At 38.4% G+C, this 15,546-nt stretch overlaps 1 protein-coding gene, 1 long non-coding RNA gene and 1 pseudogene across 2 annotated transcripts; 1 reads left to right on the top strand and 2 right to left on the bottom strand.

The window, feature by feature from the left end:
• Positions 1-1,931: 1,931 nt before the first annotated feature.
• LOC148863151 (extracellular ribonuclease LE-like) lies at positions 1,932-3,601 on the bottom strand (annotated as a pseudogene).
• Positions 3,602-11,292: 7,691 nt separating this feature from the next.
• Positions 11,293-12,577, bottom strand: LOC148863150 (uncharacterized). The gene is made up of 2 exons (XR_016109142.1): positions 11,922-12,577; positions 11,293-11,820 (listed from the first exon to the last, which is right to left on the bottom strand). It is a non-coding gene; the product is annotated as an uncharacterized LOC148863150 (long non-coding RNA).
• LOC148863149 (ATP-dependent zinc metalloprotease FTSH 6, chloroplastic-like) lies at positions 11,472-15,285 on the top strand. The gene is given in 7 exon segments (XM_088975015.1): positions 11,472-12,064; positions 12,555-13,095; positions 13,513-13,826; positions 14,592-14,638; positions 14,641-14,706; positions 14,709-14,830; positions 14,936-15,285. Coding segments are annotated over 7 exon segments (2,025 nt in total). The 3' UTR covers positions 15,278-15,285.
• The last annotated feature ends 261 nt before the right edge of the window (positions 15,286-15,546 follow it).

Raw genomic sequence — 15,546 nt, 5'->3', positions numbered from 1 at the left:
TGTGAAAAGCGATTTTATTATGTCAGTCACCATATTGAAACACTTTTTCTTTTACTTTATCAAAAGACAAAAGAAAAACATTTTCTTTATTATTGTTGGATTATCAACTAAAACTCCGTTTCACCATTTTTTTTTTTAGAGTCCAGGCAGCTCTAGCCTCAATATAGGGTTCCAACATCGTTACAGCTGTAACATTTCACAATGAAAGACAAGGAACATATTCCCAATACACGGCAACAATGGTGTTAGAACCAATTGTTGGGATCCTTTGTTTGAACTAAACCTGAACACTCTTACTTAACTTTTCAAAACCTCTAGAGACCCCTGTGATAGGTCTGCCAAGGGCTTTCCAAAGATCACTTCTTTTTCGACTCCAACACCACATCCCCCTGTATTGCCATGAAAAAATTCCCATCACCTTCTCCTCTCCATTCCCAATCTCCAATTTCAGCAAATGACAGATATTATTTCTTAGGGCTCAGTTTGAAAAGAGTAGGAATACAAATATATAGAGTATAAATGCATACAAAATAATGTAAAACACAAAGTTTTGCATTCCACATATTTGTATCTGTACTTTTTTCAAACTGAGCCTAGGGAAACCATCTTTAGAATGTATCTTTCTACTTAAATACACCCACTTTGGTGAATTCACCACAAACGAGTTTGTGATATACATAAGAATACCTCTTCTCGAAAAGTTGATTAGAGAATAGGGAAGACATAAGAATATCTCTGTTATGAAAATCTTCATGCGATGATTTGTGGATGGATTTCTTTCATTACGGATGATCAACTGTACAAGGCAAACCATCGATTCCCATTGGCTTCTCTGAATTGAGTCACCTATGTAATTAGTTTTGTGTTTCTCAAAAGAGTACATATAGGGAGGGCCTCTCCAGGGAATCATCTATCTATTATTAAAAGTATGAATGAGTTTATGGAATTGGCTTTTACTAAAATACTTCTATTTTTTTGGATTTAGTCCATCTCTAATTGTGAATGCACAAAATGTAATTTGGATTAGTACTCTTTACTTCATTCAATTCCTTTAACATTAAGTCTTATATTTAGGGTATTAATTTCCATTCTCTATTATTAAGTTCTATATTTAAAGTATTTTTTATTAATAAATACAAAAGTGCTATTCCTTTTAAAACTAACCCAAAAAACAAAGTTGTTCTTATATCTAGGTGATATTTAATCATCTGGCCCAAATAGGTCAACCCAACAGAAAAGACGAATGTTCCCAACCAATGTTTTAAGACCAGGACTGGATTGGACAGTTGAACCGTTAGACCTAGGAATTGGAGCAAGAAGAATGAACACAAAAGAAAGGAGCAGAATGTTTTATGCGAGTCCAGATCTCTTTCCCATGAGAGTTCTGCCCACGCAGCCACACATGGAGAACATCTCATCCTCTGCCATAGTATTATGGAGGGGGAGATGCTCCCAATTCACAGGGGTGGTGTATTGTCGATAGGCGTGGACAAGAGATCCGGAGTCGTTTAATTCCACACATTGGGTTGTACGACAGGTGGCACAATTGGGATTATTGTGTTGGGACTAGATCCAGACTCAGACAAATAGGGCGACGCCTCCTTGACTCTGAAAAGTTTTGTACTTTTTGATCTGCTCCGATGAGGTGGCCTTAACATCTACTGTCATCAGGCTTGATGCATGAACAAGTACAGGCTCATCTAGGAGACACCTGGTTTTTGTTAGCCCAATAGGCTCAGTTTGGAAAGAGTATGTAAAGTGTATAATCTTGTATTTTGTATTATTTTATATGTATTTATACTGTATATATTTGCATTTGTGCTCCTTTCCAAATAGAGTATTAATTGTATACACATTGGAGACCAAAAGTGAAGGTTTTATTATGTTTCACCAACCATGGTGAGAAATATTGACAAATTAAGGTGATCGAGTTACAGTTGAGTAGAGGCCCCGAATGAGGGAAATTTGATACTCGAACCACACATTTGTCTCGGGAAGACTGAGCACTCAATGAATTTAGAGCCAGAAGTATCCACACACAAGAAAATCTGGTAGAGCTGACTACTACCACTCCGGTCCAAATTACACACTATTCCGGGAGTATATCCAGTTGCTTTTGTTATGGCTTCCTTGATAACGCCCAAGCTGTACAATCTTCCATCTGGTTTGATTCCTGCAACAATTTTGTCACTTAATTAGTACTAGTCATTACTGCCATTAAAAGGAAATAATACGAATAGACCAGATCAGTTTCCGAACCAGTTTTGAGCGGCTCGAATGTGTTGGGCTAACAACAACAGAGTATAAACAATTAACTAATTATCCATGGTATATATGATCGAATTTACAAGGATTTGAAGGAGGTTGACTTTATTCCTTAGGTTGAGAGCTGCTATAAAGTATGCACGTTGATTAAGGATAGATTCTGAACAGGTTCCATGTTTAATCCATTCATGAGACCATAACCTCAGCATTTCACTTCTCGGACAGGCAAGCGATGGCCATGTCTTCTCAAGTTTAATCCTTAGATCCGATATCTGCACCAAGAAGTTAATACAAATTGCAAGGAAATTAGTTAGCAATTAACGGGATGGTGGAAGATGCATGTAGACTCTCCAAATGAACCGATCCAATTAAAAATTAATTGGATGATCCCTTCACTTGCTAAAAAAAGTTTATTTGCAAATTAAGGCTCCTATGGCTCAGTTTGGGAAGAATGCACCAAACATATTTGTATCATTCTTCCCAAACTGAGCATTAAGGTCATGTTTGGTTTGACAGACAATTCAGAGAAAGTTTTTAACTTCTCTTTCTCTTTTATTTTCCATCAAACCAAAGACAGCCTACAGTAGTTGTTGTCATAAAAAATTTATTAAAAAGGTTGTGAGTTCGTTAATGGCTGAATCTAATTAAAGATGGACTGGTTGGTTAGGAATTTCCTACATTTCTTCTCGCAGTTCCATTCAGCATGTGACAAATGCCGCCCTCTTACATGAATGTGTGTAAATATCCATTTGGACATCTAGCTGTCACAGACGAAAGGAAGTGTAGGAGATCCAGACCCAGATTGATATCTATATCCTCAAATAAGTTATTGTTCAATTATTTCATCCAATAACAATCAATAATTCAGTTCAGCCACTCGATGCTTTGATTGAACTGCTTCATTAAGCTACTTTGAATAAGCCATTTAAAAAGCTTATCGGAAAGCTAAGAAGAAGAAGAAGAAGAAGAAGATACCATCCGTGGATTAAAAGGGTTCCGGTAATCACAGTTGGATGGGTAAGATCCATTGTTGTAATTGGGCCAAAGGCCATGAATACTAAAATCAGATGCCGGTTTTCCTGTCTGGGGATAGCAACAACCTGTCCTTGTATCACAGAATGACCCTGGCCACTAAAAAACAATGAATAAGAAAAAAAGTTTGAATTTGAAAACAACCGATCGAGATGATCTCAGACCAAAATGCAAGAGAAATAAATGACTAGTTAGTCGCTACCTGTTGAACAAAATAGAAGAAATCAAAACCCTCTGAGACACATATAGCTGCCAAATGTTGTCATACAAGAATCCCAATGAGCAATGAATAAATGGCCTTCATCTCTCTCTCTCTGTGGTTTTTCAGTAGTTTTGGTGATGCTTGTACTGTGCCTGAATGGCTATATTTATAGGCAGAAGTATACTCATTGTATTAATGCCATGAAGGAGCTCAAAACTTCCATAATAAATCATTCTCAAAAAGACCAAGCAATAAGTCAGTCAGTTTAGTCTATACTCAGGCTGTCATTCTTAACTTGCCACTTTTGTATGTCTTTTTTATTTCTCATTCTTGTTGGTTTTTCTTAGGTTCAATTTATGAAGAATGCAAATACAATTTATTCATTACGAATAGGTTTAGAAATATATTATATAGGGACCATGAGTTTTCAACATTTCTCTTAAATTCAACACAATTTTTCAAATTGTCTAAAATTCACCATGTCACTAAGTTTTTATTTTCTAAAACTCACCCTCCGTTAGTGCACCGTTAAGGCTTCTTAACAGAGGTGTCCATGTCAGCATAAATAACAATTTTCATAACAATTTCTAATGTTTTTTATAATTTCTGTTTTTTTTTACATTTTTCTATTTTCAACAATCTATAAATTTTCCTGTATTTTTGTTATTTATTTACAATTTCTGTGTTTTTCTACAATTTTTATTTTCTAATTTTTGTTTTTCAATTTCTATAGTTTCTATAATTTGAAATAATTTTTTATTTTATTTGAATTTTCTATAATTTTTGTAATTTCTATGTTTTTATGTATTTTATATTTGAAAATATTTTTTTGAACTTTTTCCTTTTTTCATGTCTAAATATTAAAATAGTAATATATTAACACCCGTTAATTTATTTTGTATATATTTTATATTTTTATGAAGTTAAAATGGTAAAATATTAACACTCATTAGTCTGTTTAACATCAAATTAGTGACATGGTGAGTTTTAGACATTTTGAAAAGTTGTGAGTTTAAGAGAAATGCTGAAAACTCATGGTGAGTTTTAGACAATTTCCCTATTATATAAGGTTTTACACTATGTGCATTTGTATTTATATTTATTTCCAAACAGAGCCTTAAGTAATCCCACGTTTTGAGGAAACAAACAAACTCTATTTTACAAGTTACATCAAAGACCTAGTGCTTTAGGTAAAAGGGATGCAACTCATATACATGGTTTGATGATTTTACACTTTGAAATGCAATTAGATATAGGTAGATCCAAATTTAATTTTTTTATCTTGGAATTTGAACCAAATCATATCTGATGAGGGCAGATTTGGCCCTCCATTGACATCATAACACATGGCATATCAAAACAGTTGGACAACATCCCAACATCACGTAGGCGACAACTTGCCTAATCCAAAATGGGGTCCCAGCTGACAACCTGCCACTGTCGCCAACTTGGTGACCTGCCTCTACCATCGACCTAGCGATCTACTTCTACTACCGACCTAGCAACTTGTCTTTATCGTCGACCTTTCGGGATCACGCCGCGCAACCGTAGGCCTTATCCTCATCCCACCCGAATCAAAGGGAAATGGTAAGCCTTATTAGCGGGCACATTACCCTCCTTCCAAAGCGGAACGAACCCCTACGTTGTGGGCCGAGGATTCCGGGAGCATTTCGCGAGACCCACCGTAGCCTAGCTATATAAGGGCATCAATCCCTGAGACCCAAGTAGACGTGCAACACCTCTCCAAGTCGTCACCATTCAGCTAGGCATCAGAGCCACCTCTCCAGCTTGTCACCATTTAGCTAAGCGTCCAAGCCACATTCCAGGTAGGAACCATTCAGCTAGGCGTCTAAGCCACCTTCCAGGTAAGGATTATTCAGCTAGGCGTCTAAGTCACTAGCCAGCTAGGAGCTGCCAAAATGCGCATCATCAATTGGCACCATCTGTGGGAAATGCTACAAAAGGCTGTGTTCTCACCCGATTCTTTGAGCCTCAAGTAATAACATCTTCAAGCAACAACAACGACGCTTGATCGAAAGAACCCTAGGGGGCAAAAGCAAAATGATTAGCCCAAACAAGTTCTCGCAGTCTTGCCCGAACAAAATCTCCCTAACTATGAGGCCACCATCATATGTCAAGCCCTACGTGCTCCCTACAAGAGTTGATGGCCAACTAAATGTGAGGCCACCCCACAGGTTGAGCCCTCCGTGATTCCCGTGGGAGTTGATAGCCAACAAATTGTGAGGTTGCACCGCGGATCGAGCCCTCCATGCTTTACTTGGGAGTTGATGGCCAGCTGGTTGTGGAGTTGCCCTCGCAGATCAGTCCTGTCGAGGCGACAAGGTGACCATAAGCCGAGGTGCTAAGAGCAAAATTGGAATGTCAAAATTCCGCCGACTTGGCGACTTGGAGACTGCCTCCAACCTGGTGACCTACCCCCGCCGACCTAGAGACCTACTTCCGTTGACCTGGCAACCTACTTCCACCGACCTAGCAATTTGCCTATGTCGTCGAGATGGCAACCTACCTCCGTTGACCTAGCGACACATGTAATCAACCCGGACGAGCCTTGTCAGCCCTATTCGCGAGGTCACCCCTACAGGTCGAGCCCTCCGTGGCTCCCACGGGAGTCGGTGGCCAACGGACTATAGTCGCCCTTGCAGGTTGAGCCTTTCAATGTTCCCATGCGAGGGGGCAACCTGCAGTTAGTAAAGCTACCCCTGCAGGTTGAGCTCCTTGTGACCTATCGTAGAGTAGACGACCAACACCTCAGAGGACTGACACAATGCAACTGTGACACCGACCCGCTATTTAAATTTCAACATCGACGCGCATATCACAAGGGGAAGCCAAACTGCTTTCAGCATCAAGGACCCCTAAGCCGACCTCGAAATATGTTGGTAACAGGCCAAAGGACCTACAACGAAGTACAAATCCACTCCCTTCGTTGAGCTGATCTCAACTCGGGAGTGGGGGGGCAATTGATGAGGGCAAACTTGGCCCTCCACTGACATCATGAAACATGGCATATCAAAATAGCTAGACTACGTCCCAGCATCACCTAGGCAACAACTTGGCTTAGCCAAAATGGGGTCCCAGCTGGCGACCTACCTTTGCCACCAACTTGGCGGCCTACTTCTGCTGCCGACTTAGCGCCCTGCTTTTGTCACCGATCTGGCGACCTACCTCTCTAGAAGCTTGCTAGTTGTCTCAACCTTTTGGGATCATGCTACGTAACCGTAGGCCTTATCCTCATTTCGCCAGAATCAGAGGGAAACGGTAAACCTTATTAACTAGCACGTTATCCTCCTTCCAAAGCGGAATGTACCCCTACGTAGTGGGCCGAGGATTCCGGGAGCGTTTTGCAAGACCTACGGCAACCCAACTATATAAGGGCATCAACCCCATGAGACCTAGGTAGATGCACAATTTTTAGTTCTCGCAACTCTCCAACTCTCTCAAATTTAGCTATCTTAAAATCTCTTATTCGCTAACTTAAGCATCAGAGTGCCCACCCCGGGTAATGCAACCCAGGCACTCTAACACTGTTTCCTTGCAAGTTGCATCAGAGCCGCCTCTCAAATTTGTCACCACTCAATTAGGCATCAGAGCCACCTCTCTAGCTCGTCACCACTTAGTTAGGCATCAGAGTCACCTATCCAGCTCATCACCATTCATCTAGGCTTCAAAGCCACCTCTCCAACTCATCACCCCTCAGTTAGGCATCAGAGCCACCTCTCCAGCTCGTCACCATTTAGCTAGGCGTCCAAGCCACATTCCAGATAGGAACCATTCAGCTAGGCATCCAAACCACCTTCCAAGTAGGGATCATTCAACCAAGCATCTGAGTCACTAGCCAGACGGGAGTTGCCAAAATGTGCATCATCAATATCTATCAAATTTATATCATAATCAGGTATTAATTGAATAGAATAAAAATTATCAAAAGATTATACATTATTAATAAAATGAATAAAACAATAACCTTAATATTGTATTTTATAAACAAAATGAATTAAAAATTACTTGTACGAAACTTTAAATATATACATTCAAATCAACTTTACTTATTAATACAAAATATAAATATATACATTCAGATAGAATCAAATCAGATTATAACAAATGGATAGAGGTGGACCCTAATTTTAACAAAATCTCGACCAAAGCCCACCCAAATTGCACCCCGGCCCTCCTCTAGGTATAGCTAGGTTACAAAAAGATATGTACAAGGGGCTATGGAACTAGGGGTGTTAATTAGACTGGATTTGGTCCAATCCGATCCAGTCCAATGTGAGTCCATTATAAATGGATCAGGTTCGATCCAATCCAATGAATATTTTAGACCATTTTGGACCAGTCTAATTCAAAGTCTTGACCGTCTAATTTATTCAAATTCATTTTGATTTAGATTGGTTTCAACCCAAACCTGATCCATTGACACATATATTATTATCTTATACCAATGGACCAGATATTGGCTTAATCAAACCCAATCCAATATAAATTTATTACGGGCGGGATCAGGTCCACTCCAATCAAATAAATATTTTGAACTGGTTGGTCCAATCCAATATCTCTTGTTGTACGTCCAAATTAATATTGGACTGGACGGAGTACAATCCAAAACCAGCTCATTGAAACCCTTATATGGAACCAATGAAGCACTCTTGATCGTGTAGCTAGCTCATCCATACTCCTGTCAGTATCATTTGAAAGTTGATGATATCCAGTATTACATTTTGAGGAACCAATTGTCAAGTCAGCCATTCCAGCCCTTGTCAAACAGGCCCTAATCAACTCTCTTCAATCTCTTACAATTCTTCATGTTCCCAGTTACTAATTAAGACTTGTAATGGTGCTGCACGTATCCTAGTCAAATGTGCTCTTCACCAAATTAAGAGGTTCTTTTGTCTGGTAGGACGGTCCCGTAGTCCTGATTTTGATGTCTTGTAAACCAACTGCAAGTCTTATAATAAGGTTTACATATAATAGTTACAATAGAATCAGCCTGTGCGTTCATAAAAAGAAAAAATGGCATTGACTTAGACTTTAGGTTTCGTCAATGACCTTAGAAGGACGAAATTGTTTTAAATAGCAAGCCGAGACATTGTTTCAAACGTCGGTGGAGTACATCAAACATTTCTATAGAGAAGCAAATCGAAGTGCTGATCAATTTGCCTCTTTCTCAAAGTAACCGTTTAGTCTTTTGAATTTTGAGCTGTATTCAGTCCTCTGGGACATGAACATGATTGGAGTTTCCAGTTGTAGGAATTGGATAATATAATTGCTTCTTAAGTTATTTACCAAGTAAGTGCTTTTCCCTGGATAATTGCTTCCGAAGTGACATTTTTCTAGATAATTACATTATCCATGTTCTTTTAATCATGAATTTTTTCAAGGTAAGTTAGGTAATTTATCATTTTTACCCATATATTCTATTTTTACAAACCGTAATTTTGTCTGCTGCTGCTGATGTTTTAGCAATTTTCCCTCTCAGGTATCATTTTTTTCCGGGCAAGTGACACCCAAGCGAATGTATATTTACCATAGGACCCACTCTGTAAGCCAAGCAAATGCATTTTTTCGTATGTCAATTTTGTCTTGATTTTTTCATAAACTTTTAGATTAATAGCACCCTCCAAATTTTCGATTATATATGAAACATGAATACAAGTCCCTTTTTTTTTTACTTAAACTGCTGAATCAGGTAAACTTCTATCCAATTTAACATTACGGTCTCATTCGTTTTTCGGTAAGTTATTTATCCGGGTAAGTGCATTTACCCATATTCTTTTATTTCCCATGTAAATAAGGCAATGATCATTTTAACCATAAAAATCCATTATTAAAAAGGGTATTTTTGTCCCATTCAAGTATTGGCCCCCCACCCCAAGTGGAAAAGTTATTTACCTCAATGGGAATCAAAATCCTATTGACCAACTTTCTCCACTCTCAAAATTCAAAAAAAGAATGCCCCCTACATTTTTTTTTTTTTTGGGTGCAACTCATCCCTAGACCCTGATCAAGGTGGGATTCCACAAGTAAAATTTTACTTTAAAAATAGGAAAAAAATTACTTACTTGAAGAAATTTATTTGTTTTAAAACAAGTAGAACACACACAAGCATGTGTTTCAACAAGCATATGTAGGTAAGTCCGGATCAACATCTCTCCGTGAATGGCAAAGGAGAAGTTCCTGGTGTAATGTGTGGCTATAGACCTATAGTGGCTTGTTGAGAGGAGTGTTAGGAGCATTGTTGGGTGCAGACATGAGCTCCACTTATGCATGATGTATGTATGTTGGTATGTACAAAGTACTATCGCCTTTTCACTAGGAATGAGCCCTGTTTATGAGGATATGTTTGTATTTCCACTAGGTGTGCATAAACCACCGGCCTCTTTCTTGACATCTCAAACAATTTTGTACATGGTATTTGGAAGGGTATGGCTGTATAGGGGCGAGATGCATCTTACACTTGAATACATACTAATATCGCTACTTCCAAAGTTCCAACAAAAGAAAGGTGTTAAGATGAGCATATATAATATGACTAGTAGCAGTTCTATCATCGGCTAAATAAAATCTAATTATCTCTGTTAAATTTTATGTCGACAAACATGCAGACATGGGTCTGAGTCGGAGAGCTTTGTACAACAAAAATGTTGGGAGTTGAGTCCATATCCAATCCTTCGCAAAATCCCAGATAATTGGGACCAACATTTGGATTACAAGCTTATAATCAAATTTCGTAATTTGTTTTGTTTTGTTTGTTTGTTTGAGAGGAGTAAAATGAGAAACAAAATTATATGGTCCCCTCTACTTATAGGAGAGAGGATGAAGATAAGACATAAGAGCAAGGTTGTTTGTTTACCCACTTAGAGAATGAAAAGTAAGAAGAAATTGGTACAAATTTTGCAAAATTTGCTCTGCAAATGAGACCAATATATATATATATATAACGGAAATTTTGTGTTAAATAAAGGTATAGGTCATAACTCATAATTACAAATAAATGCATGTAAATCTAAACAAGGTACAAACTCTGCATCTAGTTTAGATTTGCAATGCAAAAAGATGGAGCCTAACTTCATTTAGAAATAATTCAAACTAATAACTTCGTGCAATTCAGATCTTGTGAAGTTTCCACAATATTGGCAACCCTTGTTATTGGAAACGCGCAATTGGGATCACATTTGATGGATACAACCGATCGTTAAAACTGGACCGAAGCCCATGAACCTCAAGAATTTGGGGCCCCGTGTGGTTGTTTATTGGGCCATGCCCCATCCCAAACATGGCCCCGTTTCTGCCCACTAGTTGTTAAATTCCATGTCTCTACAATTGGGGTGGGTCCATTACGAGGACAGAACCTATGGTCCGATTTTTTTCCCAACAATGAGGCTACAAACGAGACAAATGGCGTGTTAACAATAAATTAGTAAATTCAGGTGTGGGCCCCATGTAACATACTGAACACTGGCGTGTTCACTCTTGATTGGCTTTGTAGCTCATTGTACATGCCAAACAAAAATGAACTCTAGATTGATTATGACACAGTAGACAAGCTTTCATCTTCATCCAGACGAATCCAACGGACCTGTCCTATTTGTCGACGTGTATGGTCAGTAGAATCAATGCAACGAGAACAGAGATCTTCTTCCCATAGGCATCTTTATCCACTTGTCCTGTCCCCACGACTCTACGTCTATATATATCAAATATCAACGCCACTCTAGATCCTTCATGAAACAAGAAGAAAGCAAGAAAGACAAACTGAAAGCCAAGACCAATGAAAATGCTAGAATATCTCACTTTCACCCTATTTAAATGCCTCCAAGGTTCCCTCCAAACAAACGACTAACCCCTTTCAACTGTCTGTACAAAAAAAGAATAAAAAGATCACTCACCATTTCAAACTTGAGAAGCTCCCAGATACAAATTACACCCCACAAACAGTTCAATAAGAGAAATGTCATCTGTGCTATTTCTATCTGCGTCCAACCTCCTCATATGCAAATCCAAAGACCTCTGGAAAGATAACCATCTCTCCAAAATCATCAGTAGAGAAAAACCATGTCCCGAAACCCCTTCAGATATCAAACTGAATAGAAGAAATCTATTACAATCCACTGGTTTGGGCCTTGTAGCGGAAGGATTTTCTGTAGCTCAGCCAGCTAGAGCTGAACCAGAGACCCCATTAGAATCTTCTTCGAGTAGGATGTCATATTCAAGATTTCTGCAGAATTTGGACGCAGGAGCTGTGAAGAAAGTAGACCTGTTCGAGAATGGGACTGTTGCAATTGCAGAGATCCTGAATCCTGCACTCGACAAAATCCAGAGGGTGAAAATACAATTACCAGAACTGCCACAGGAGTTGCTTAGGAAAATGAAGGAGAAGGATGTGGATTTTGCTGCTCACCCTATGGAGATGAACATGGGAGCTGTGATTCTTGATGTGTTGGCAAATTTTGCCTTCCCATTGATTTTTCTTGGAACTCTACTCTTGAGAGGATCAACTACAAATTCTTCAGGAGACCCCAACTTGCCATTTGGACTGGGAAGGTATGGGATGACCAAATTACATCTAGCATAAAATGACATCTTTGGTGATGACACACACACACACACAGTGGGGTTAGAAAAGTTGTGAAAGCTACCATGTTTACCAAAGCCATGAATTAAATGTTCTCACATATGACTGTCTAAATATACAGTTATTTAGTGACAATATGTTATGCCTTCAACACACAGTAACCGCATCTACCTGATGCATTTGATCAATTGTAGAACAAACTGTAGTTTATGCACCATATTAGTGGCAAATTTTCACCTGCTAGTGTATGAAGATATTTCCTAGATCTTGTATTATTTTGATCAACTTATAGCTATAAATTTCCTTTTCCTGCAGTTGCCGGCCACTGAAATAATAGATCAACATAATAATTTATTCTGATTTTATTTTTTTCATCTATAAAATTATGGAAACTTGAAATTTTTGTTAGCTTAAATTATTACTATAATAGATACTTACATGTATAAACAATTCCAAAAGGAGCAAAGCCAAATTCCAAATGGAACCCAACACTGGTGTCACATTTGATGATGTAGCTGGAGTTGACGAGGCAAAGCAAGACTTCCAAGAGGTTGTGGAATTCTTAAAGACCCCAGAAAAGTTTGCTACTATTGGAGCAAGAATTCCTAAAGGTGTTCTGCTAGTGGGTCCACCAGGGACTGGAAAGACATTGCTGGCTAAGGCCATTGCTGGAGAAGCAGGGGTCCCTTTCTTTTCTCTGTCTGGCTCAGAGTTCATTGAGATGTTTGTTGGGGTGGGGGCTTCAAGAGTAAGAGATTTATTCAACAAGGCAAAGATGATTTCACCATGCCTGGTTTTTATTGATGAGATAGATGCCATTGGAAGGAAGAGAGGAACAGGCATTGGAGGAGGAAATGATGAAAGAGAGCAAACACTGAACCAATTGCTCACAGAAATGGATGGTTTTAATGGAAATAGCGAGGTGATTGTCATCGCTGCAACTAATCGACCTGAAATTCTTGATTCAGCTTTGCTCAGGCCAGGAAGGTTTGATCGACAGGTATGTCATGCTTTACAATGTGGTGATGTTCATTTCACACTGTTTTTCCAATGAAAAAAACGATTGGTCAATACATCTTCAAAGTCATATTTATGTCTAAAGGAACAGATCAGTATTTATTGACTTGAATCCACGTACTAACTACTGGAATGTGTCTTGAATTGGTAACTCAACAAAAATGCACATAGCTTGACAATGTTACACCAGGATTAGCAATTCCTTTTTTTTTTTTTTTTGGTAGAACAGGACCAGTAATTCAATTCACTAAAATATTAGTTCTTTTATCCTTGACTCCAGTATTAACATGCAAAGAACAATATACACAAATATGCAAGTGGACAGACAGAAAAATCTGCATTTCAATATTCATAACTTGATCTAATTACTAAGTTCAGTAAATGGAATACACTTACACAGGTTACTGTTGGATTGCCGGATGTAAGGGGAAGAGAAGCAATTCTGAAGGTCCATAGCAACAATAAGAAGCTCGATAAAGATGTTTCCCTTAATGTCATAGCCATGAGAACCCCAGGATTCAGTGGTGCGGACCTGGCAAACCTCACGAATGAAGCTGCCATTCTTGCTGGCAGACGGGGCAAAGAGAGGATAACAGCAAAAGAGATTGATGATTCCATTGATCGAATTGTGGCAGGCATGGAGGGAACCCAGATGACAGATGGAAAAAGCAAAATCCTCGTGGCTTATCATGAAATTGGGCATGCCATTTGCGCGTAAGTTGCAAACATTTCATGTTTAACCAATATGAAGTTGCTTAAGCATGGGTATAGTATAGAATTTCAGAAAAGGTCTATCAGATTATTAATATGCAACTATTCTCACAAGTATGAGCATTTCCTTGGTCAACTTATAGTTCCATACTTCCATAACTGAAAGTACATTTATGGGGATTCTTTATACATATGAGCATAACACTTAGTAGAAACTTTTATATTCCACTTTGTCTAGATTTGTCACAGACTCTTGCAACATTATTGCCAGATTAAAAGAAAAATATAATATATAACTTCAGAAACAGAGAACGATCTTCACCAACCCTATCTCCATCCATATAATATAAAGTCACACAAGAACATTAAACATCCTCTATAAAACAGTAAACATAATGGCATAGCCATATTAGCAAAAGATAACAGGTATAGAGCAAGTGGGTGATTGGTAAGTATCCTGCATAGTCCGTTCTTGAAAGCAAAACAAAAAAAAAAAAAATGTTTAACTCTAAATATGAAAATTGATGTATTAGCATGTTTTATAAAAATTAAATTAGTCATGTAACCTATCCAGATCGGTAAGTTTAGATGACAAGCTTAACAAGAAGGAAGAATTAATAAACCCTAGCTCAGTTTGGAAAGTGTAAATACAAATATATGCTCAGTACAAAACCTTGTATTTGCACTGTACATATTTGTATTACTCTTCCCAAACCGAGCCTCAATGACAAAGAAGACCAACTAACTTGCCCTAACTGTCACATACAGGACATTAACTCCAGGGCATGACCCAGTACAAAAAGTAACTCTTATTCCTCGGGGCAAGCACGGGGTCTTACTTGGTTCATACCTGGGGAAGATCCAGCTCTTGTATCTAAGCAGCAACTTTTGCTAGAATAGTAGGAGGTCTTGGAGGCCGTGCAGCAGAGGAAGTAATTTTTGGGGAACCAGAGGTTACCACAGGTGCAGCAGGAGATTTGAAACAGATCACTCAGATAGCAAGACAAGTAAGTTTATAAAAAGTAAACCATGTTCTAAATTATGTAAGAAGACCAAAAGTCATTCTTGTGCACTTAACTAATACTTTTATTTTTTTTTTCTTTACCCACCAGATGGTAACCACATTTGGAATGTCTGAGATTGGACCATGGGCATTGACTGATCCATCAGTACAAAGCAGTGATGTGGTACTAAGAATGCTAGCTAGAAATTCCATGTCAGAAAAACTTGCAGAGGATATTGATACCTCAGTAAGACATATTATTGAAAGTGCATATGAAATCGCAAAGAGCCACATAAGGAATAATCAAGAAGCAATCGACAAGCTAGTAGATGTGCTTTTAGAGAAGGAAACTCTCACAGGAGATGAGTTCAGAGTAATCTTGTCTGACTTCACTGCTCTTTCTTTGGATAAAATCAATAAGAACTCAGTCCGTGAACTGATCACAGCTTAAGGAAACCATTATAATACATTCTATGTTGATAAAGCTCCATTGTTATTTACAGATGTATTAAATACAAATTGCAAATTTGAATGGAAAAACAAGTGGTAAAAGTACTCCAGAAAGGCAGCACTTACAATCATACATGTAAAATGCCTTCATGAACATATTTAGTTGACACACATTGGTCAACAGAAGGTAGGTACTACCTAGCAAGAGATACAACCTTGGGCTTAGTGGGTAACGTCATCAACTGCTTTCGAGACACCAAGAAACACTCA

Source organism: Nelumbo lutea, chromosome 3, assembly GCF_056320005.1.
Source record: "Nelumbo lutea isolate HS-2025 chromosome 3, American lotus-T2T, whole genome shotgun sequence".
NCBI classification, from domain to species: Eukaryota; Viridiplantae; Streptophyta; class Magnoliopsida; order Proteales; family Nelumbonaceae; genus Nelumbo; species Nelumbo lutea.
The sequence above is the reverse complement of the archived record's forward strand: the minus strand, read 5'-3'. Positions and strand labels throughout refer to the sequence as shown.